Source organism: Tinamus guttatus, unplaced genomic scaffold (assembly GCF_059628265.1).
Source record: "Tinamus guttatus ecotype Peru unplaced genomic scaffold, ASM5962826v1 Tinamus_guttatus_pri_ptg000706l, whole genome shotgun sequence".
In the NCBI taxonomy this organism is placed as follows: domain Eukaryota; kingdom Metazoa; phylum Chordata; class Aves; order Tinamiformes; family Tinamidae; genus Tinamus; species Tinamus guttatus.
The window spans coordinates 46017-70569 of record NW_028289240.1 but is presented as its reverse complement, the minus strand read 5'-3'; the positions used below and the strand labels follow the sequence as shown (position 1 = coordinate 70569).

Genomic DNA, 24553 nt, shown 5'->3' with positions numbered 1-24553 from the left:
AGCTGTGTGTTTCCTTGGGCCTGCGCATCTCCCTCCAGCCCCGCTCAGTGCTAGGGGGACGTGGGACGAAGCTGCCGCCGCGCGGGGGCGCCCCGCCCCGTTTCCCGCTGGGCGGCCGGCCGGCCGCTGAGGGAGGCGATGGCTCTGCCGAGGCGCGCGGCTCCGGTGGCTGCCGCCTGCGGCGCCGAGTACCGCAGCGCGCCGGGTCCAGTGTGGGGGCAGCGGGTGCTCTTCGCCGTGTGCGTGGGGGGGAGCCGCCGCACCGGGATCCTCCGCGGGAGCTGAGGCGGTGCCTCGAGCTCTGCTCGCGGGAAAGGGGAGCACGATGGAAGCTGCCAAAGCGGCACCTCCCGATAGACTAATTCACGATACTGCGTTTTCTCTCCTCCCCACACACTCCTTTTTTTTTTTTTTTTTTTTTTCCCTCTCTCCAAATCAGGAACAACTTCTGCAAGCTCTAGATATCTGGAAAAAGTTTTCTGCTTGCCTCTACTTACCTTCACTTATTATACCCCCAGAAAGAAAAAAAAGTAAGTTTTGTAAGTTTTAACCATGAGATGCTGTCATTAAAAAATGATAAAGGCCCTGGTAGCCTAGCAGAGGGACATGCAGGGTTTTGTGCCCCTGAGTATGAATACAGATCTGATCTGCAAGATGTGCAGAGGGTGGTTTGGGTAGTGCGTTTGCCAACTTGGTTAGAATATAGCTATTTTAAATTACACTTTCAAATTAAACTTAGCCTTGTATTTATCCCTGTTCTTTACAGCCGAATGTTGGAGAGATGTCTCACCCTTCTCCGAAACTCTAAAAACTTAGAAATTGTTTACATAAGACCTTTTCAGAGAAGCCTCAGTGCAATAGGGCACTGAGGGGCCAAGCAGTTCAGGACCCCATTGTACTAGGCCAGGCTGCTAGCCCCCCCCCCCCCCCAGCCACGTTTACTGCTTCCAGGACCTGTTTTTGTGACCAGTAAATTACCATCACTTTATTCTTCGCTGGCCTCACTTTTCAGCCAGCGCCCACATTTTCAAGGCCTTTGCTACTTCCCACGCTTGAGCTGGTATTAGGCTCAGTGCTCCCAGCACAGTTAGCTTAATGTGGCCTTGAATCTGCCTTTGAAAGTTGTTGTTTGGGTCAGAGGGGGCTGCTCGTTTGAGACTTTCTAAATGTAGTGAGGTAACACTGTAAAATGTTTACCATTTGGGCAATCTTTTTGCCAGGGATTTAGTAAATTTGCACACCTACTTTCAGTGGCCTTTTGATATGCTTTGGTATTGGTAAGTAAACACGAACGCTTATTATGTGCCACTTCGTTGCATTATTTTCGTTTAATAAATAGAGGGAAGATTCAAAATAAATGATACTTTAACGTACACAATTTTAATGTGGGCTCTCTGTGAACTTTACCGCTAACTGATTCGATCAGGATAGCTCAGGCTTTCTCCTGGTAACTAGTATCTGCTGTCTTTGGGCAATCATGGCTGGTCAGTTGGCCTTTTTATGGCTTAGTTGTTTATGAGTAGATACTAAATGACAACCTTGGCGTTGGAACAGGAAGAAGCAGGATATGAAGATTATTTTAATTCCTCTTGAGTTCATGTATGCAATTAATTATAGGATAAAATATCTTGCCACACATCACCTCACTGAAACACTCAATTCATTTAAGTGCAAACCCTCCACTGTCACTTCAAGTGAGCTTTTTTTCCTACCTTACAACATATCTAATCCTTTCTCTTGCATTAGATCCTTCTCAGTGATATTGTAGAGATTCAATGGCCTGACCCTGCTACCGCTGATGTGGCAACGTGTATGAAAAATGGCAGTGTGAAGATCTCCTCCCTCGATGGGTATGCTCACTTTTACTTGTCGGAATTGCAGCAGGAGTTTACAGTGGAGTTCTTATGCAAAGTTAGTCCGCCTGCATCCTTGCGCTCCTCTCAGAAGAATAGGTAGGAATTATCAAACCAAAAATGAATGTGGGCAATCAAGGCAAAATGCTGTTCCAGAAATGTCATCAAAACAAATGAGGACAGAGACTAAGAAGGATGAATGTGGTTGTGCTGCAAGTAAATACAGAGAACCTACCAAACCAAAGGACCAAAAAGACAGAGATGAAGAACCTTCTCTCCTGCCAAGTTGCTCTTCTGAGTGGGTTACACTCATGGGTTACACAGCGCTGCTCTGTTTCCTCATGCCCAGAAGAATGGACATACCCTTTGTCATTGGCATTAATGTGCTCTAATAACAGTGAAATGGAAACTTGTGAGGAAAATAACCATGCATCGAGCAGATCTGATGTTTTAAAAAACTTCGAAACATATGAACCAGTTTCTTCTTTGCCTACAGCTTTGCCATTCAGCTGCAGTGCACCACACTTACACAGGTAGTATAAGTTGTTTTCTTTCTAGGGTTGATGTATGTTTTACAATTCTGCAGCTCTGAACTTCAGCCTCTAGGAAAATAACTGAGTTTTATCTATCAGAAATAAACAATGAAATATCCTGTTCTTCTTTACTAGGAACTTCTTTCAATGTGAAATTTGTGAGGCTAACAATATTTATCCCACAGTAATGAAATTAGGTAGTTTAGAAAAAAAAAAAAAAAAACAAGATTTCCTGAAATGCTGTATAAATATGTAAATGAAGAAAGAATAGTGAGAAAGGTGTTTGTTTTTTATTTAGAGAATATATACCACTGTCCCAATTCAGAAGCATTATTTTCTCAATCAGCGCTGCTAAAATGAATTAAAACAATCTTTGAATAACTGGTTTTATATCTGAGAAATTAAATGGGGTACTCTGATAACTAAGGAACCAGAGCTCATTGAAAATATATGTTCTATTTTCCTTTGAACAGATATGCATATGCATGCTTCTGCTTTCAGTATAGAAACATATTTCTGTAGAGGATACCGTAATGGTGATTAAAAAAAAAAAAAAAAGCTGCAGATTTTGTGAATCGTTTATTGTATTTTACACAGGTGGAGTTTCTGTGACTTCTTTCAAGAGAAGGATGGAGACAGTGAAACCCATTCATACGCTCGGATGTTTCAAATCATATGGTGCCAAGGTGTTCTTTACAGGTACGAAGGAGATCATGCTTTTCATCTTCACAACACTTAATTTGTATGGGAATTAAGCTTTAAGTTTTCATGTCTTTGCCCCTCTTTCAGTCCTTGATTACACAACTAGATGTTACTGAGCAGCAGTAGCTCCTATAGGCTTCGCTGATGATTACGATGCTTGTTTTCTTTGCAAATTTTATCATTTCTCTTGGTGTTAAAGACTTCATATTTTAGAAATGTTTATCTTGGTGATCTCTGTTTTGTAACAGGTAGCTAAACTCTACTGTGGATTTTATTGGCTTAAAAAAAATTGGAACTCATCTAAACAAAATGTGTAGCAGTATTTCAGGACTATAATTCATTTCTTTCGGCTCTTAAAGCCACACTACTGAAATCAGGGCATCTGACCACAGAGTTGCAGAAATAGTTCCTTAAACAAATGTTGAGTCCCGAGATACTGCATGATCACCAAGTCTGGTAGTCTTAGTGAAAAATGTACAGCTATAATGGGAATGAATACGTGAGGGTTGTTTAGGAAGCAGTTAGTCTGACCATTATTTCTTCTGTGTAAAGTAGGTTGAGCTGGTCCGCTGAAAAGAATGAATTTTCTCTCCAGCATCACTGTATTTTGTTCTCTGGAGATTACATAGCTCTTAGGAGATGTTTACCTCAACACAGCATATTAAAAATCTCTCCTAAGTTTCTTTAAAAGGAAAAAAAATACACACACCTGGAAAGAAAAAAGCATCTCCTATTGCATTATAAAAGGAATACTAAGCTTCTCTCTTAAAATAAATAATTAGTAAGCTCTGCTGCTTGGAAAACAGTAGAAACCTGAACATTTTGGTGAAAATGTGTTTGTGCTTAGTGTTTTGTTCAACTTTACTAACATATGTTGCTTGTCTAGTGGCGCAGTGTGTTGTGTAAAATCTTGTTATTTCTCATAGGTTTATTCATGGTAGTACCAGTGTTGCAGAAATTTATGCTGGTGATGGCAGCTTTCTCAAGTCAGAAGGAGTATTTTTGGGAAACTACTTCAAACGTTATCCAGTTCAGAAAGGAACAAAAAAGGTAGAAATAAAACTATTAAAAATATCTTCCAAATTCATTTGACAGCATCTTTCATAGCCTATAGTGAAATCTCTACAGTTGCCCATCAGGTGATCACTATAATAAGCAGTAATAAAGCAATCAGTTAAGCATACACAAATTTCTAAATTTTTCCTTCTGTTTCAGAGTGTATGAACACAATAAGAAAAATTTGTGTGTTATAACGTCTATTTCAAAAGCATAGATTTCTCACTAATTTAGAAGGGGACTTTTTAAACCTGTAAAATTGAATAAACTCTTATCTTTCTTATGGACGTGCAAGCATTTTTGTTTTCCCATTGGGATGCTTTGTGGGGACATAATCTAGGACATTCTGGTTCTGGTCTGGGCCTTGCCACAGACCAGCTGTTTAGTGCTGGAAAAAGTGTCTATTGTAAATTTCCATGGAGTAGAGATCCTCTCGTGGGTTTATGTAGTGTTTAATATAGGGTTTTGGAAAAAAAAAAAATAGTAAGAGAGCTTCTGTTTCCATACTGAAGTTTACATGCTGGGAGGAAAAAAAAAAAAGGGGGGGGGGGAAATAAAGCAAATATGGCACTGTATTGTTAGGGTCAGAACATCTTTGAAAATCAGGAGAGGTGCAGTGGTCCTTTAATCACTCTTGTCCCAGAACATAATGTTCAATATTCAGTAGTAGTGGTGCTTGCTTTCTTCCACACTTAGTTAGGTAACAATTCAGAGAAAAATCCCTGAGCTGAATAGCAAATTTGCTCTGTTTAAAAAAAAAAAAAAAAAAAAACGTTTTAGAGACATAATAACAAAGATACTTCATTGTTTTTAAGTGACAGATCTATCTGGCACAACCATTTATGTTTCATAAATTTATCCCTTGCATTTTTCATCATTTATTAACTATATATTCAAATGTATTTTTTTTCCTGTCCTTCACTACATTTGTGTATTTATATTTTTAAAGTAGCATAAAGGTCAACATCTTAAAACCTAGATTTTAACAGTCAGTTAGTAATGAACCACAGTGTGTTGTCTGATACAAGAAATTTCTTGGTTCATATTGAGTGCATAGAAACTTTGAATTTATATCTTGCTACACAAGTAGATATAAATGATGCATCTTTTTTATTCTTCAACTAGGTTTTTGTCTGTTTTCAGTGAAAGAATTAAATATTGTTATACTTGTTTGGGGGTTAGAAATCAACACATTTTCATGTCTTGCAAGCTTTTAAATACAGTCTTCATTCTGTAGCAACTATAGTAACTCAAGTTCTTTCTACTCTTTACTGCAGAGAGAAGAAAAGATGTATTCAGTGAACAGTCTACCTCCTGATGTACCAGGAAGTCCATACTCTATAGCCTCCATTATTACACAGGCAACCAAATAACTTATTCTTTTATTTCATTATTGTTATATTAATTCCTCTGACTTTGAGAAGAAAATAATTAAAATTATACGTAATGCTTATTATGACATGAAGTGTAAAAATTAAAGGAACCCATATTAGCATGGGGGACATCTATAGACTTGTCGAACAAAGGTCTCAACAGTGTAGAAGACATAGTAATTATGAAATGCTTAGTACTTTGTGATTGTTTTTTCGATTTGGTTTTTTTTTTTTTTCCTCAGAATGCTTCAGTACTGCTACAAGACTAAACTTTCATTAACTCACAGCTATAGTCTCTGCTGCTGGAAAATGGTATGTAGCTGGAGCATTATAAATATTTCTCTGTTTAAAAAAAATGATTATATCAGCTGTGGGGAATAGAACCTAGTCTAAGGGAAGAAAGGCTGCATGTATCCTGTAAACAAGACCAAGAGTTACATATTTGGGAATCAAAACTATGCAGTATTAAGATACTTTTGTGAAGCAGAAATCAGTTGCATGAAAAGGAAATCCTGGTGGTGTTAAGGTAAAACAAGGGAACTGAAAATTTGGGAGACAGATAAATTGCTCAAATGACAGAAGTGACCTTTCCTGATTTTTTTTTGATGTATTTGTTTTGTTCTAGAAAGCTGAGACAGATGGATGTGAAATGTTGCCATTTTTGTTAGCTGAAGAAGTAATTCCTGGAATAGGAAGAGTTGTTGAATACTCAGATAATAAAATCCGTGCTACATTTTGGGATGGGATGACCTTGAATATGGTCTGGGATTTCAAACCTGGCTCTAGAAGGATCCAGGTAACTCATGGGTTCTCTGCATTTGGAAACTTCTCTTCACACTTTTCTGAATAAAGTGTTCTTAAATAACACAAAATCAGTGTCAGGGACTATGCCAGGTTTTCTTCTTTCCATTTGAGACGTGTGGCTATGCTAAATTCTATCCTCAACAAAATACAAGCTTTAAACATTTAAAGTGGAATATTCACTGAGTTTGTTTGTTTGTTGGTTTTGTAGTAGGTAATTAGTAGGTGCATTTATTTTTCAAAACTTTAGCAGAACATTAATACTTTTATAATTTTTTTTTCTAAGGTAAATTAAAATGTAGGCTGGTATAAATTAACTACTACTGATGGGGTACAGCAGCTAATCCAAATGAGTCATGCTGGAATCTATGAAAGGTATGAGTAACATAAAGAATTTAAAATTTAATATTAAGAAATACAGTTCTTCTCACAAAATGGTGTTTATTGAAAGTGTATCAGAAAGAGTATAAAAACAAACAAAACACTATTACAAAAGCTACATCTCTCATCTGACAAGCATTCAAGACCTGCATGACTCAGGAGCACAGCAAGTGTCATTGCAGAATAAAATCTCAAACTAGAGCTGCAACTTGGCACTTAAATCAGTGGATAAGAGGGGAAAAAAAAAACCTTTGCCCTAAATAGAGCAAGGAAGTGATAGAACTTTATCCAATTTTTGCTTCATTACAAATATTGACCTCTATCTGCAGATTATTTTTCTAATCTGTTTGCTCTAATTACAGCCTCATTATGGGGATCATCAGAAGCTTACCCTGCTACATTTTAACAAGGAGAATTTCACAGAAAAAAATAACATTTGTATACTATTAATTAAAAATCATGCGGCTTTGTTATAATTTTCTATGAAAGCACAGAATTAAGAAGATTCTTGCTGGGAGAAAAAGTGAGAATCAAAAAAATGTCAAAGATTTTGTATCACAGCTTTTTCTTTCAAATACAAATGTTTTGGCTCATGCCTTCAACTTTTTGATGAATTAATAGAGTGTATTTCTCATCTAAATAACTACTTGTTTCCTGTGAATTTTCATGATAACATAGGTGTGGAGGACAGGGACATGGGGGTGTTCTTGACCAGTCCTTGACTGGGCTAAGTTGGCGGGAAATGAGAAAGTTGCTCATTATAAAAGACAACTTTGAGGAAGTACAGCTGTCTTGAGATGTCAGTGTGGCCATTGCGGTTAGGCGCTTGGATACGGCTTAGCAACCTATGATATGTTAGCACGTTAATGCTTGTAACCAATTACTGATGCTCTACCGAGATGTAGCTGTGCGAATTGCTATATATTGTGATACGTAACGCGAAATAAACCAAGTCAGTTCCAGCTTCTATGAAGTTGTTGTCTGGCATTCCTGACCCGCTCCAAGCTGCAACAAGTGGCGCCCGAACAGGGACAAGATTCCGAACAGGGACCGGTACAGGAACTTGGCACAATGGTGCGGGATTCCGGAGGATGACGTACGGGTGCAGCCGAGTGATCCGACCAAGAAGGTGGACCGGAGCGGGTAAGCCGGCCGTGAATGTGCACACGGGAAGACGGCATGGGGTAACGGCTAGAAGCAGAATTCCCAGTGCACGTGTACATGGAGCAAGAAGCTGCTGAACAACTGCTGCTGGAGTTATTAGCAAAAAGGGAGGCAGCAGTGAGCACGAAGAAGCTGTATGAGTTGATTAAGTGGGCAAGGGGGAAAGGACATTTAAAGGAGCCACAATTTGTTTTTAGTATAACAGAGTGGCGTGAGATAGGGAACTCATTATGGGAAGCCACTCTGGAGGGCAACAAAACTGCCAAAGAACTGGGTCAAACTTGGCGCGAGGTGGCGAATCAGCTCAAGTGTATGCAGGCTGAAAAGAAAATGGTAGTAGCTGCGACGCAGATACTGCAAGGGGAGGAATCGTCTCCCGAGGGATTGGCAGTGCAGAAGGGCCCCCTTGGACGAGGCGCTACTGCAGCCCCAAAGAGCACCGCCAAGGAGTTGATTGATAGCGTTCTCGGAGGCGGGTCATCGCAATCTCAGCGTCCCTCGGAGCCACCACCTTTACCACTGGAACCTGTGCCAGCCGAATCGACCGCGACTCCCGAATCGCCAGACCAGCCGACCGTGACTCCCGAATCGCCAGACCAGCCGTCGGCGCCACCACCCCCGGCAGGGGCAGCTGGGAATAGACCACAGGAGCAACCGCCGGAGCGAAGCCGGGGCCGACCCTCTGATAAACTGTTCCGAGAAGCCTCTAGAGCACTGGTTCAAGCTCAGGCAGATGGGCGAGCAATAGATGGGGGGTGGTCTGGGGCTTCTGAGGGGCGTTCGGGTCCGCGGGTTTCCTCTTCGCGTTGGTCTGGGGTTATCAGGGATGCAATTCTGGAGGGTCAATGGGAGCCGGCTATGAGGGTAGCGTGCCCGGTAACCTTTGAGCCGGATGGTCAAGGGGGGGCAGCGGGTAAATGGGATCCGTTTGACTGGAAAATTTTGAGCCAATTAAGGGATACGGTCGTGCGTTGGGGGATCAAAGGCGAGCCCTCCAGACAAATGCTATCCTACATTTTTAACAGCGATATGCTTCTTCCTAGTGATTGTCAACAAATCGCAAAATTAATTTTGACACCGGGTCAGTTACTGTTATGGGAAAGACAGTGGGCAGCTCACGCGGCACGGGAATGCGCTGTGCCGCGGGGGCAGGATGACCCATTGTTTAATTTACGGCCCGAAACGGTCATAGGACAGGGAAACTTCGCGGATGTGGGGGTGCAGATGCAGTATCCTCCTATTCTTTTGAGGCTCGTGACACAGACCGCCTTATCAGCGTTTATGTCCTTACCAGAGGAAAAGAAGGGGCCGTCTTTTGTAAATGTTAAACAGGGTGTGAACGAGCCCTTTGGTGAGTTTGTGGATCGTTTGCTTAAAGCTTTAGAGGAAATGGATGCGCTGGATGAAAGAACTAGGAGGCTTATGGCGCAGTCCTTAGCAGTCGAGAATGCTAATAAGCGAACTAGGGATGTGCTGGTGACATTGCCTCAGGGAGTGTCCCTTGAGGAGATGCTTGAAGAGATCGTTCGTCGGGGTGTGGGAAACCCAGGAGCATTTTTGGGGACTCGGGTAGAGCAGGCATTGCTTGATTCAGCCGCTCAGCAGGCGCAAGCGACCCGAGTGTTAGCTGCGGCACTGCAACCCCTTGTGGGAAAGGGACAGAGGAAACGGCTGAGTGATGATGGCCCTAAGTGCTTCCGGTGTGGTCGTCGAGGACATATTCGGAAGAATTGTGATGAAGGGCGTGTTTGGTGCCCCCGATGTCAGACAGACACTCATTCCCAAAAGGCGTGCAGATCAGCCCCTGGTACTGTCTTTTCGGGAAACGGGAATGTGAGCGCGAATCCTGCCCGCGCGAGGAGAACAATGGTGCAGGGGGGGAGCTCTGGCTGCCTGCCACAAGGGGAAGCCTGGGCATCGACCTGGCAGCCGCAGTAAGCATCTGTCTACAAGATGCCTCCCCCATGCGAATTCCTTCCCAGTTTAAAGGCTTACCTTGGTCAGGGAAAAGAAGTGGGGGGTTGATATTGGGTCGATCTTCGGCGGGAATGTCTGGTATTTTTGTAATACCTGGGATTATTGATTCGTATTCAGAAGGGGTAATCGAAATGGTGGTATACACATTGACCCCACCGGTAACTATTGCTAAAGGTAGTAAATTGGCTCAATTAGTTCCTTTGCAGAATTTGTTAGGGGCTATTAATCCCCAAGCAGCTTCATTGCCGCCACGGAAGCAAAAAGGCTTTGAGTCCACAGGAGGACAAGCCCTCTTAACTCTAAACATGAAACATAGGCCATTAGTGAAGGTGCAAGTGAGTTTCCGGGGCCAAAGCGTGTGCTGTCAAGGGTTGATGGACACTGGTGCAGATTGCACCATTGTCTCAAGCGAGTGTTGGCCAAGGCATTGGCCAAAAAGGATAGCGGCAGCGTGCATTGGAGGTGTAGGCGGGGTTCAACAAACAGAGGAAAGTGTTTACCCTGTACAGCTTACAATAGATGATCAAGTGGTTGCCTGCTCCTATTCAAATGTTGATTGGCAGGGAGTGCATGGCTCAGCTAGGAGTGGTTCTCTCAACTGCGTCAGGACAGGGTTTTCCTTAGCGGCTACTGTTGAGCAGCCTGTTGCTATCACCTGGATAACAGAAGACCCTGTCTGGGTGGAGCAGTGGCCGCTAACGAAGGAGAGGCTGCAAATAGCTGAAGAGTTAGTAGAGGAACAGTTAAAGGCGGGTCATTTGGTGCCCTCCACTAGCCCATGGAATACACCAATCTTTGTTATTCCTAAGAAGTCAGGGAAGTGGAGGTTACTTCATGATCTTCGTGCAGTTAATCAACAGATGCAGGCGATGGGGGCTTTACAGCCCGGCCTGCCTTCTCCTTCTATGATCCCGGAAAGTTGGTACTTGTTGATAATTGACTTAAAAGATTGTTTCTATATCATTCCACTGCAGGCCCAGGACTCCGTCCGCTTTGCATTTACGCTATCATCCATAAATAGGGCAGCACCTGCTAGGCGTTATCAGTGGGTAGTGTTACCCCAAGGAATGAAGAACAGTCCGACAATGTGTCAATTGTTTGTGGCCGCGGCCCTGCAACCATTGCGTACACAGTGGCCACATACATTGATCTATCATTATATGGATGATATCTTTTTTGCACGAGCAGAACCTATTACGGTAAAAGAGGAGGAAGTAATTTCAAAGGCCCTTCGGGAGCGAGGGTTGCAAATTGCACCTGAAAAGGTACAACGTACTCAGCCTTGGAAGTATTTGGGTTGGCGTATATCAGAGGCTACCATTAGGCCACAGAAAGTAGAATTGAAAGTGAGCCTGTGCACGTTGTCTGATGTGCAAACCTTTATGGGGGATTTGCAATGGGTACGGTCTGTCCTAGGTATTAGCAATGATGAGATTGCACCATTAGTGCCTTTACTAAAAGGTACTGATCCAGCGACGCCAATCAGCCTGACAGAGCAGCAACAACAGTGCCTTCAGAATCTCTCCCAGGTCTTGTCTCAGCGGTTAGCCTACCGCCGGAGGTTGGACCTCGGTATAACCTTACTACTGTAAAAGGGGCCGACTAGTTACGCTGCTGTAATTAGTCAGCTCATTAAAGAAAAAGGGGGAGAGACGCAGGTATCGGTGCTAGAATGGGCATTCCCTGCAGTGCGTCCAAAAACAGCTATTGCGACACCCTTTGAGATTCTGGGATCTCTAATTCGGAAAGGTAGGGATCGGGTCGTAGCGATTGCAGGGGAAGAACCGAACATGATAGGTCTACCGATACAAAAGGGAGATTTAGAGTGGGCAATTAGGCACTCAACAGCTCTGCAGTTGGCGTTGTTGGATTTTTCAGGGGACATAATATCGCGCCCAGTGTCGGGGAAAATCGGTCACTTGTTAAACAGTTATGATTGGGTCGAACGCCCTAAGCGATCCAAGCGACCATTGCCAGATGCGGTAACGGCTTTCACAGATGCAGGTAAAAAATCGCGCTTGACTGCAATTACCTGGCAGGATGGAGATCGGTGGGAGTCTCAGACTTTATCCGCGGAGGAGGATTCCCTTCAAACCTTGGAATTGAAAGCAGTAGTTTGGGCCTTCACCAAGTGGGTGTCGGTACCCTTGAATGTGGTCACTGACTCCTTATACGTAGCAGGAGTGGTAGACCGAATAGAAGGTGCCTTGATTAAGGCCATGGAGGATCAGCGATTGGGAAAGTTGTTCCTTCAATTAAGGAAGGCGATTATGATGAGGACTGAGTCTTACTGCGTGATACATATCCGTAGTCACACATGGGAACTAGGCCTAGGGGAAGGGAATGCCCGAGCAGATAGGTTGGTGAGTGTAGCCCCTCGGATGGGACCATTCAATCGATTTGAAGCGGCAAGAGTGGGTCATGGAATGTTGCATACTAACGCTAAGGGTTTGGCAAGGCAGTTTGGGGTATCATTGGAAGATGCACGGGGAATTGTGCAGGCGTGCCCACAGTGTAGCCACCATGGTCCAGGATTGGGTATCGGGGTCAATCCGAGAGGACTGAGGGCCTTAGAGCTGTGGCAAATGGACGTCACTCATGTGTCGAGCTTTGGAAGATTGAAATATGTCCATGTTTGTGTGGATACCTTTTCTAAGGTCATATGGGCAACGGCACAGCCTGGAGAGAAGGCCATACACGTAAAAAAGCATTTGTTAACATGCTTTGCAGTCTTGGGGGTGCCTGAAAAGATTAAGACTGACAATGGCCCTGCGTATATTAGTCAGACGCTCTGTCATTTCTGTGATACCTGGGGGGTGGAGCACAGTACGGGTATTCCGCACTCCCCTACGGGACAAGCAGTGGTAGAACGAGCCCATCGAACCTTGAAAGAGTATCTGGGAAAATTTGAGGACATTTCTGACCCAAAAGAGCGCCTTTCAGTTGTTCTCTTTGTGTTAAATCATCTGTGTATTTTTGGTACGGAGGAAGTGCCCCCTATTGTCAAACACACGCAGTGTGTTCCTCCCGTGGAAACCAGAATGTGGGTGAGGTTTCGAAACCCGAAAACTGGAATCTGGGAGGGTCCTGCTGAGGTGCTGTTCCTCGGCAGGGGTTACATGTGTGTTTCTACCATTTCAGGTCCCCTGTGGGTGCCCAGCAGGTGGACGAAGGTAGCGGAGGGGCCGACGCCATCCATGCAAGATGAAAACATTTCTGGTGCTGATTCTCGCGGGCCTTAGTGTCTGTGAGTGGGAGGCTTCGGTACTCCACCCATGGCTGTTCGACCCTCGGCAAAATATATGGGTAACATTAGCCAGAGAGCTAAATACTACACAATTTTGTGCTAGCTTAGCGAGACCCAGCACACCTTTTGTGACCTGTCTGGTAGGGGTCCCACTTGATGACAGTGAAGCTGTGGTTTTTGCGGCTCACTATGATGACAATTGTAAGAATGCAAATAGCAAATGGTGTGACTATAAGAATATGTCTGTTGTGATGTCGCAGTTCGAGTGGTGGGTTAACGGCCAGCAGGATCTGGATAACCCGCCACAGGAGTTAGAATTGCTAGATTCTCTTAATGCTACTGCTTGTGCTTTCTTAGATACCAGCGCCGAGGCAGTGCCACTACCTTGGCCAATGCGTTTATCTAATAATACCACCCCCGTAGATCCGATTGGCAATAGTTTAAGTTGGGAAAACTGGTGTGCCGGGTCCGTCCCTGAGGTTAAAGGTAATGCCCTGCCTCGTAAACTTCCTCCCGGATATTTTCTTATATGCGGAAATCGAGCCTGGGCTGGCATTCCAGCCCAGCCTATGGGAGGACCTTGCACAATCGGTCGCCTTAGTACGATATGGCCACACGGGCCTCCTGGGAGCCGGAAAATAACAGTTAGGCGACGAAGGAGTACAAAGGTTACTGTAGGTAGTGATTGCAATGATGATGTTAGTTTATGGAATGATTGGGAAATGTGCGGAAAATCTCGCTGTCAAGAACTGAATGTCCAAAAGGAGACAGAGGAGTCCTAAAACTTTATTCGAATAAAGGGAAGAGTCCACCGGGCATATCCCTGTGGGGTCTCTCAGATTGCTGGGGGACGCAGCCCCCCTTTTATCCTAATTTCCCGACCGAGGGACGCCCTCTCCTTTTCCCCATTGGCCAAGGTACTCAGAAGTTACAGCCTTCCCGGCCCGCCTACACCGAACTCCGGCCTCCCGCCATCTGTTCTCACCTGAGCTCACCAACTCCTTTGTCCCCCTTGCTGAAGAATGTGGGGGAATTCCCCTATTTCCCTCCTTTGTAAAGGCCCCATCTCCTTGCAGATGGCTCTTTTTGTCCCACTTGGCTCATGGCTCCACTCAGTCTCCCCTCCCTTTGTCCTGCTCTTCAGCCAAACTGTGGAGAAACCCCCTTATTGATGAATACAGAAACTTGAGCATTCCGCTCAATCCCTCCTCTTTTTTCTTTCTTTTTTTTTTTTTTTTTTCTCCTTTGGACAATATTTGTTTTTACAAACTAGCTTATTAACTAACAACCTGCGTTCAGTATGTCTAGTACCCATGGGTAGTCCAGCAACCCAGAGTTTATTTTCCAGACCCACTCCCCGTCAGCGGTACAGATCAACTGAGAAGTCCAGGCTTCTGGAGTCTTGGAAATCTTAACTCTGGTATGATGAGTCCATCCATGCTCAGCTGTCTTGATTGATGTACCAAGACCCAATCCCCTGGTTGGATATCATGGACTGCAAAATCCAAGGGGAGGATCTGTGCGAGCTGGGCTTCCTGTCGGAGAGACTTCACAAGAAAAAGTATTCTGGCCACATATTGCTTTAAATATAATACAGTCATGGATTTCCTTTGGTTCTTCTCCCTCAGGACCAGTTAGACAAGAAGCTGGGTTAAACCCTCCCTCACTTCAGAAGCCCCTTCAGATAGCAAGGCCCTGACAAGGTATGGGACCTTGACATCATGGGATCCCTCTGTGGTCAGTTTTCGGACCTCAGTTACCATTAGGACCGTACCTGCACAATTCTGCAGACAATAAGGCCACCCCTTAGCCACTGGGTCTAACATATAAGCTATTGGTATTCGCATGCCTCCATGCTTTTGCACTAAAATTTCCTTGCCACGGCTCTGTTTGACATCCACATATAATTCAAATTCTTTCTCTGTGTCCAGAAGAGCTAAGGCCGGAGCCTGGGTCAATTTATCTTTTAATTTTCTAAAGCTCTGTTCTCCTTCTCATGTCCATACCACAACATTGGGGCTGTTTTGGGTTAAACCTCCAGCCAAAATATGCCCCAAATATATATATAATATACATATATATATTTTTTCCCGACACCCTAAACCCTTTTTGGGCCAAGAAATTGAGTAACTTCACAGCAGTTTCCTTCACCACCCTCTCTTGTTCACCTGATAGGGGCAAGTCATACTGCAATAACCTGGCTCCTGGGGTTGGGATAAATTCCTTCAGTATTTTCTGCAAGGCTTGTCCAAATAGGACCGGTGCCTTGGTGTATCCTTGCAGGAGGACTGTCCATGTCAATTGGTGTTTTATCATTTTCTTGGAACTGCCCACACTTCTGAGTTCACTTCAGCCTAGCTTTATCAGACACTTTGCACAAAGTTACAGTAGTGCTAGCTTCTTTGGGAATTTGCATTCCCAATTTAGCCATCAAATCCCTCCCCAGCAGATTGCAATCGCAATTTGGGACAAAGAGAAAATCATGCATCTCAAATTTATTTCCCACATCCACTACCAGTGGCTGGATAATACGCACTCGTTCGTCTTTCCCACTTACCCCTTGGATAACCAAGGAGCCTTTTGACAATCGCCCTTTCCGTCAGACCTAGTCCTGTCCCTTCCGTCAGACCTAGTCCTTTCCGTCAGACCCCTTGAGGACCCCCTCCCGGTCCTACCTGCAGATCCCCCTGATCCGCTTCTCGTCTGTCTCTGGACAGTCTCGGGAACCCAATCAGTCGTCCGGTGCAGGTTGCCGTCGAAGGGAGTCGATCACCAAAAGCTATGGTGAGGCGCGCCGTCGACTCCAATCGCCGTCTGCCGTTCCCGGAAGGTGGAAGGATCCCGGACGAGCTCCCAATTGTGCGGAAAATCTCGCTGTCAAGAACTGAATGTCCAAAAAGGAGACAGAGGAGTCCTAAAACTTTATTCGAATAAAGGGAGAGTCCACCGGGCATAGCCCTGTGGGGTGTCTCCAATTGCTGGGGGACGCAGCCCCCCTTTTATCCTAATTTCCCGACTGAGGGACGCCCTCTCCTTTTCCCCATTGGCCAAGGTACTCAGAAGTTACAGCCTTCCCGGCCTGCCTACACCGAACTCCGGCCTCCCGCCATCTGTTCTCACCTGAGCTCACCAACTCCTTTGTCCCCCTTGCTGAAGAATGTGGGGGAATTCCCCTATTTCCCTCCTTTGTAAAGGCCCCATCTCCTTGCAGATGGCTCTTTTTGTCCTTCTGGGCTCATGGCTCCACTCAGTCTCCCCTCCCTTTGTCCTGCTCTTCAGCCAAACTGTGGAGAAACCCCCTTATTGATGAATACAGAAACTTGAGCATTCCGCTCAATCCCTCCTCTTTTTTTTTTTTTTTTTTTTTTCCAAACTAGGTTATTAACTAACAACCTGCAACCTGCATTCAGTATGTCTAGTACCCATGAGTAGTCTTCATATCCTCCTGGACTCCCACAGACCCAGCAACCCAGAGTTTATTTTCCAGAACCACTCCCCGCCAGCGGTACAGATCTACGGAGAGTTAGCCGGGGCTTTCCATCCTCTTCCTTCAACTGAGAAAGTCCAGACTTCTGGAGTCTTGGAAATCTTAACTCTGGTATGATGAGTCCATCCATGCTCAGCTGTCTTGATTGATGTTTCTGTGGTTAGTAATACCTGATAAGGTCCTCGCCACTTTGCTAGCAGTGGTGCTTCTTTCCATTCTTTGACCAAGACCCAATCCCCTGGTTGGATATCATGGACTGCAAAATCCAAGGGGAGGGTCTGTGCAAGCTGGGCTTCCTGTCAGAGAGACTTCACAAGAGAATGTATTCTGGCCACATATTGCTTTAAATATATATCACTTATCTCCACCTCCCCGCCAGGTTGGGTGTTAGCAGGATAGGGAATCCCAAACATTATTTCAAAGGGGGACAGCTGAATGTCTCCCCTTGGTTTTGCTCTTATTCTTCCTAAAGCTTATGTGAGAAGTCGTGTCCACGGCATCTTAGTTTCTAACACCAATTTTAAAAGATGCTTTTTAATGTTCCCATTCATCCTTTCCACTCTACCAGAACTCTGAGGATGCCAAGGGGTATGCAAGTCCCATCGAATCCCTAGGGCAGTCATGACACCTTGAAGGACCTTTCCTGTAAAATGAGTGCCTCTGTCTGAATCTATTGCCTCTACCAACCCATATCTTGGAATTATTTGTTCTAAGAACACCTTAATTACAGATCCGGTTGTTGCTGAGGCAGTTGGAAATGCCTCGGGCCATCCTGTCAACTGACATACTATTACCAGAAGATACTTAAGTCTCCCTACACGGGGCATCTCAGTAAAGTCTGCTTGGCATCGTTGGAATGGGCGTACAGCCCAGGATTGTCCTCCCCTTGCAACTTCTCTTGCGGCTCGGCCGTTGGCCTTAGCACAAATCAGACAGCCCTCAATGGCCTGTTTTGCCAGAACAAAAAGACCAAGGGCAGCATAGGTTTTAAGGAAGGCTTCCGCCAGCCCTCTAGAGCCCCAATGGCTTCCTTTGTGAAGCTCTTTCAGTATTTGTAGGGCTAGGGCTTTAGGCACCCATTGTTTGCCCTCCTTTGTAAACCAGTCATGTCCTTTTTCTTTTGCTCCACTATTTTTAATTATTTCTAATTCTTCTGGTAGAAAAGACATCTTTTCTGGTAATGGCTGGACTACCAGGAGGAGAGGGAGGATCTTGAATACTTCTGGTAGGAGTGCTGCTTTTTGAGCTTCCTCATCAGCCAATCGATTGCCTACCTCCTGCTCTGAGTGTCCTGTCTGATGTCCCCTGATATGAATTATTGAGACCTTTTTGGGGAGGTTCACCACCTCCAGCAGGCGAGCAATCAGATCCTTATGCACCAATGCCTTCCCTCAGCAAGTTAATAAACCTCTTTCTTCCCCCAGTTTTCCAAACATATGTGCCACCCCATATGCATATTTAGAATCTGTAAAGATATTCACTAGCTTGCCTTGATATAATTCACAGGCTCTTATTAGAGAGTATAATTCTGCGGTTTGGGCTGACCAGGTAGATGGCAGCTTTCCTCCCTCCAGCAGCTTCCTTCCCTTAATGATAGCATATCCTGTAGCCCGTTTCCCTTCTATTACTCTTGAAGATCCATCGATAAACACATTGTCCCCATCTGGCCAAGGAATATCTCTCAAATCTTCCCTAGGTTGAGTCTGGAGATCTAGTACTTGAATACAGTCATGGATTTCCTTTGATTCGTCTCCCTCAGGACCAGTTAGACAAGAAGCTGGGTCAAACCCTCCCCCACTTCTTAATTTTAAATCTTCCTGCTCCATTAAACAGGTTTCATACTGCAATAATCCGGCACTGGTCATCCATTTGGAAGCCCTTTCAGTTAGTAATGCCTTAACCTGGTGTGGGACCTTGACAACAAGGGATCCCCCTGTGGTCAGCTTTCGGGCCTCAGTTACCATTAGGGCCGTAGCTGCACAATTCTGCAGACAATAAGGCCACCCCTTAGCTACTGGGTCTAATATTTTAGAAAAATAAGCTACTGGTCTTGGCATGCCTCCGTATTCTTGCACTAAAATTCCCTTGACGTGGCCCTGTTTGACATCCACATATAATTCAAATTCTTTCTCTGCATCCGGAAGAGCTAAGGCCGGAGCCTTGCTCAATTTATCTTTTAATTTTCTAAAGCTCTGTTCTCCTTCCTGTGTCCATACCACAACATTGGGGCTGTTTTGGGTTAAAAAGTCATACAGTGGTCTAGCTAATGCAGAAAAGTCTTCAACCCAGGCTCTGCAGTATCCTACTAGCCCTAGGAACTGCCGTAGCTCTCTCTCAGTCCTGGGTAATGGTACTTCTAAAATTCCCCGAATTCTTTCTGGGTCAAGGCATCGTAAATCTCCAGTCAAAATATGCCCCAAATATTTGACCCTTCTTTCCACCATTTGTGCCTTCTTTTTGGACACCCTAAGCCCTTTTTGGGCCAAGAAATTAAGTAATTTCACAGTGGCTTCCTCCACTATCCCCTCTTCTTCCCCTGATAGGAGCAAGTCATCCACATACTGCAATAACCTAACTCCAGGAGGTGGGGTAAATTCCTTCAGTATTTTCTGCAAGGCTTGTCCAAACAAGACCTGTGCCTCAGTGTATCCTTGCGGGAGAACTGTCCATGTCAATTGCTGTTCTATTGTTTTTCCTCCCTCCTCTTGTTCCCATTCAAAGGCAAAATATTGCTTACTATCCTCTGTGAGAGGACATCCCCAAAATGCATCTTTCAAATCAAGTACTGAATAGTACTGATGTGAAGAGCGGATCTGGTTTAGAATGGTGTATGGATCTGGAACTGTGGGATGTCTTGGTTTGATAATTTCATTTATTGCTCTTAAGTCCTGTACCATTCTATAGGTTCCATCTGGCTTCTTGACTGGCAGGATGGTAGTATTGTATGGAGACATACATGGCTCCAAAAGTCCTGCTTCCAGCAGGGACTCAATAGTAGGTTGTAACCCTTTCCTTCCCTCTTGTGAAATAGGATACTGCTTTTTAGAGACTATCTGCCCTGGTTGCTTTAAAGTAATTTGGAGGGTTCCATGTCTAGTTTTCCATATTTTCCTGGAACTGCCCACACTTCTGGGTTCACTTCAGCATAAGCTTTGTCAGACATTTTGCACAAAGTTACAGTAGTGCTAGCTTCTTTATCATCTCTTACAATACTGATTTGCATTCCCAATTTAGCCATCAAATCCCTCCCCAGCAGATTGCAATCGCAATTTGGGACAAAGAGAAAATCATGCATCTCAAATTTATTTCCCACATCCACTACCAGTGGCTGGATAATACGCGCTCGTTCGTCTTTCCCACTTACCCCTTGGATAACCAAGGAGCCTTTTGACAATCGCCCTCCTTTTGGCATAAAATTCAAGGTGGATCGAGAGGCTCCTGTGTCTATCAAGAAACACACTTCCTCTCGGTCCGGACCCACCCTCCGTGTTATCAAGGGCTCCCGTGTGGTGGATCCCTGGTATAATGGGAGCCCCTGACACCCCTAGCAATCCATTTCCATTAGTCGGTGAATTTCCTCTTCCTGAGGATCTCTTAGCCTCTGTGGGCATTCCCTTCTCCAATGTCCTTCCTCATTACACAATGCACACTGATTTCTTCCCAATTTTTGTTTTAGATGGATATCTTCTGTTGAAGAGACCATCCCCCTGCTCTGCCTTTGACTATGCCCTTGAGATCGACCCCTTCCTCTGGCCCTTGGGGGTCCCTCAGGGGGCCTCACAGATCCTTGTGATTGTCTTATATACTGAGCCATAATCATTGCCCTTGTCTTTGCCTTTTCCTCATCCCTTCTCAAATACACCTGTTGTGCTCTCTTTACCAATTCCTCTAATGGTTTATCCTGCCACTCTTCATCCTTCTGCATCCTCCTTCTTATATCAGGCCAAGATTTAGTGACAAACTGTACTTTTAGTAATGTGTCAAAGGCTGGTCCCTCAGGGTCCAGTCCTCCCTGTTTCTTCAAAGCATCTCTAATTCTTTCTAGCCAATGAGAGGGGCTCTCATCTTTTCCCTGTTCCAAGGTCATAGCCTTTGACATATTATTAGTTCTGGGGACTGCCATTTTAATGGCTCTGATTATGTATGCTCGATAATCTCGAAGACGGGTCAAACTGACTCGATCATTTGGATCCCAATGGGGGTCTCCCACTGGGATCATATCATCCACAGTGGGTGCATCTATCGCATTTTGGCCTGCCTGCGGGTGTTTGTCCTCCCATAATTGACGAGCTTTTTGCAAGATCATTTTCTTTTCCTGGAATCCAAATAAGATTCCTAAAAGAAAATCCCAATCCTTCCAAGTGTAATCTGCATTTCCTAGATATTCATCTATCTTTTCCCCTACTCCTATGGGATCATCTAAATAAGGAGGTAGTTCTTTCTTTAATCCCCTTATATCTTGGGTGGTCAGTGGCACGATTACAAATCCAAATCCCCCATCCTGACCTCCCAATGGAACCTGTCGTAGGGGCATTTGCCGAATTTTTGTTGGAACTTTAGAAGTTTTTGGCACCTCGTACTGGGTTCCTTTTCTTGTTTTTGAAGGGGATAAAATGTCCTGTTCCTCTTCCTCTTCACTGTCACTAGAAGCAGGAGGTGCAGAGGGGACAAGAGCTGTGGCTCCTGATGAATTTTGGTGATAAGGTGAGGGAAGGTACTGGAGGACATCCCACACCTCCCTATCTGTTTTTTTTTTTTTTTCCTTTCTTCAGATTCCTGAATTTATATTCTGGCCAAACAAAACAATATTTTATCATTAGTTCCTTAATTATTTCTAGGGGAATGCGTAAGTTATCCCAAAACCTCAAAAGTCTTCCCAAGGGACTATATAGGTATAAGTCGAGCTGGTCATACCTTTTTCCCAGCACCCTCTTTTGGCTTTCCTTTGCTGCTCTCCCTGGACTCCCATGTCGGGGTCGCGACCCCTTTTGTTCCCTACTGTCTCATAGTACTCACCAGTGAGATTTCAATGGTCCTTTCCGTCAAACCTGGTCCTTTCCGTCGGACTTAGCGCTACCCGGAGGTCCTTTCCGTCAGACCTAGCCCTTTCCGTCGGGCTTAGCGCTACCCGGAGGTCCTTTCCGTCAGACCTAGTCCTGTCCCTTCCGTCAGACCTAGTCCCTTCTATCAGACCTAGTCCGTTACGTCACACCCCTTGAGGACCCCCTCCCGGTCCTACCTGCGGATCCCCCTGATCCGCTTCTCGTCTGTCTCTGGACAGTCTCGGGAACCCAATCAGTTGTCCAGTGCAGGTTGCCGTCGAAGGAGTCGATCACCAAAAGCTATGGTGAGGCGCGCCGTCGACTCCAATCGCCGTCTGCCGTTCCCGGAAGGTGGAAGGATCCCGGACGAGCCCCCAATTGTGCGGAAAATCTCGCTGTCAAGAACTGAATGTCCAAAAGGAGACAGAGGATTCTTAAAACTTTATTCGAATAAAGGGAGAGTCCACCGGGCATAGCCCTGTGGGGTCTCTCAAATTGCTGGGGGACGCAGCCCCCCTTTTATCCTAATTTCCCGACCGAGGGACGCCCTCTCCTTTTCCCCATTGGCCAAGGTACTCAGAAGTTACAGCCTTCCCGGCCTGCCTACACCGAACTCCGGCCTCCCGCCATCTGTTCTCACCTGAGCTCACCAACTCCTTTGTCCCCCTTGCTGAAGAATGTGGGGGAATTGCCCTATTTCCCTCCTTTGTAAAGGCCCCATCTCCTTGCAGATGGCTCTTTTTGTCCCACTTGGCTCATGGCTCCACTCAGTCTCCCCTCCCTTTGTCCTGCTCTTCAGCCAAACTGTGGAGAAACCCCCTTATTGATGAATACAGAAACTTGAGCATTCCGCTCAGAAATAATTTTTGCCTCCTTTTTTGTGCCGGGAGTGTCAGCTGCCCGAGCTCACAGGAATATTGAACGTCTTGCATGCTGGGCAGTTAAGCAGGCAAACGCAACCAGTATTGTGCTTAGTGAATTGTCAGATGATTTAACCCAGGTACAACATGCTGTACTGCAAAACCGTGCCGCTATTGATTTCCTGCTTCTTGCTCACGGGCATGGGTGTCAGGACTTCGACGGAATGTGCTGCATGGACCTGCAAGATCACTCAGCAGCTATACATAGACAACTCCACGACTTGATCAAACATACGGAGAAAGTAACAAAAGATGTTGGGTTTTTCGGACTCGATGGGTTAACTGACTTATTTGGAATCGGGGGAGGGATGAAATCGTTGGTGAAATCGCTATTAATGTTGTTACTATGGGGACTGTTGCTTGTAGTTGGTTTAATGATCGCTTGGACCTGTTTGCGCGCTTTGATATCACGCTTGTTAACAGCCTTTTCACGTAATCCGAATCTGACACCTCAAGGTTGGCTTGCTTCTCGGGGACATTTAATCTAAAGAAAAAGGGGGAAATGTGGAGGACAGGGACATGGGGGTGTTCTTGACCAGTCCTTGACTGGGCTAAGTTGGCGGGAAATGAGAAAGTTGCTCATTATAAAAGACAACTTTGAGGAAGTACAGCTGTCTTGAGCTGTCAGTGTGGCCATTGCGGTTAGGCGCTTGGATACGGCTTAGCAACCTATGATATGTTAGCACGTTAATGCTTGTAACCAATTACTGATGCTCTACCGAGATGTAGCTGTGCGAATTGCTATATATTGTGATACATAACGCGAAATAAACCAAGTCAGTTCCAGCTTCTATGAAGTTGTTGTCTGGCATTCCTGACCCGCTCCAAGCTGCAACACATAGGTACATCAGAACTGTAATAGAATGGTGCAGAAGTTTGAGTGACAGGGAGGAGACTCCTGAATATACTGCGTGCTCTGTAAATGAAGAAAATGGGTATTCATCTTTATCTTACATAATTGATTATAAATAATATTGAAAAAAAAAACTCAACAAGGCTATAAATTCTGTATCTTGCAGGCTGCATTTCTTAACAATCTGAAATGCACTCAAATGTACCTCAAAATGCACTATTTTGCATGTTTATTTTTATCTTTCTTTCAGTATTTAAAATGTTAAGTAAGTTGAGTCCTAGCTAAAGCTTGTTTTCTTGTACTTCATAATGTTACAGAAGTGCTATTTTGCAAGATGAACAGAGGAAACCAGACTAATAACTTTTTTTTTTTTTTTAACAGAACCCCAAACAGTCCAAAACAGTACACAGAGCTTTTAAAAGACAAAGGTCTACTGACATTATATGGAAACGTGATCTGGTATTAAAATAATGTTAACTGAAATTGATTACAGTTGCACTTGTTAATAGATTTATTGGTAATTCAGTAGTTGATGAAACAAAAATATATCTATCTATATATATATTCTAATCTTAGCTCAGAGCCCTGATTTTTGGAAACATGGGTGGTTTACAAATGCAGCCATTGAAAAATGCAGCTGCTGAAAGAAAGATAAAACTTTTTTCACTTGATTTTGCTCAACTGATTAGCTATAGTTCTGCAAAACTATACAAAAAGAAATTCTGAAGTACAAAATTACATTTGATATATAATTCATACTTGATTAATAATGATCTTTTATACAGGTCTGCTGATGCTGAGCTTGAAAAAATACAGATTTAACTATCCTTTTGAAATCTGTGCAAATTAGTGCTTTTTGTTCATCTGCATATTCAAAGCCTCACTTCTAGATCATCAAAGACACAATCATCATCACAACTTCTTCTAATGCCTTACCCTCTTAAAATGTACGTTAATGTACTTAAAATACACCTTTGTTTTCTTATTTATCTGTTTTTATTTTTGTTTTCTCATGTGTCAATTCATTTCTGTGCAAGACCACTGTCAACAAAAACAATGGCAGAATATATAGCCCTCCTCCTCCCTTTTTTTCTTACATGTTACATCTGAATAGCAGATTTTATGATGCTACTTGTAACTACAGGAAAAAAAAATCTTGGTCTA

The 24553-nt window shown here is 44.4% G+C and overlaps 1 protein-coding gene across 1 annotated transcript; it reads left to right on the top strand.

The window, feature by feature from the left end:
* The first annotated feature begins 138 nt into the window (after nt 1–138).
* LOC148591788 (uncharacterized protein C5orf34-like) lies at nt 139–24211 on the top strand. Its single transcript, XM_088536742.1, is given in 13 exon segments — nt 139–243; nt 440–543; nt 1758–1953; nt 1955–2158; nt 2160–2386; nt 2984–3085; nt 4015–4138; nt 5422–5513; nt 5760–5833; nt 6147–6313; nt 6605–6693; nt 23379–23471; nt 24175–24211. Coding segments are annotated over 13 exon segments (1614 nt in total).
* The last annotated feature ends 342 nt before the right edge of the window (nt 24212–24553 follow it).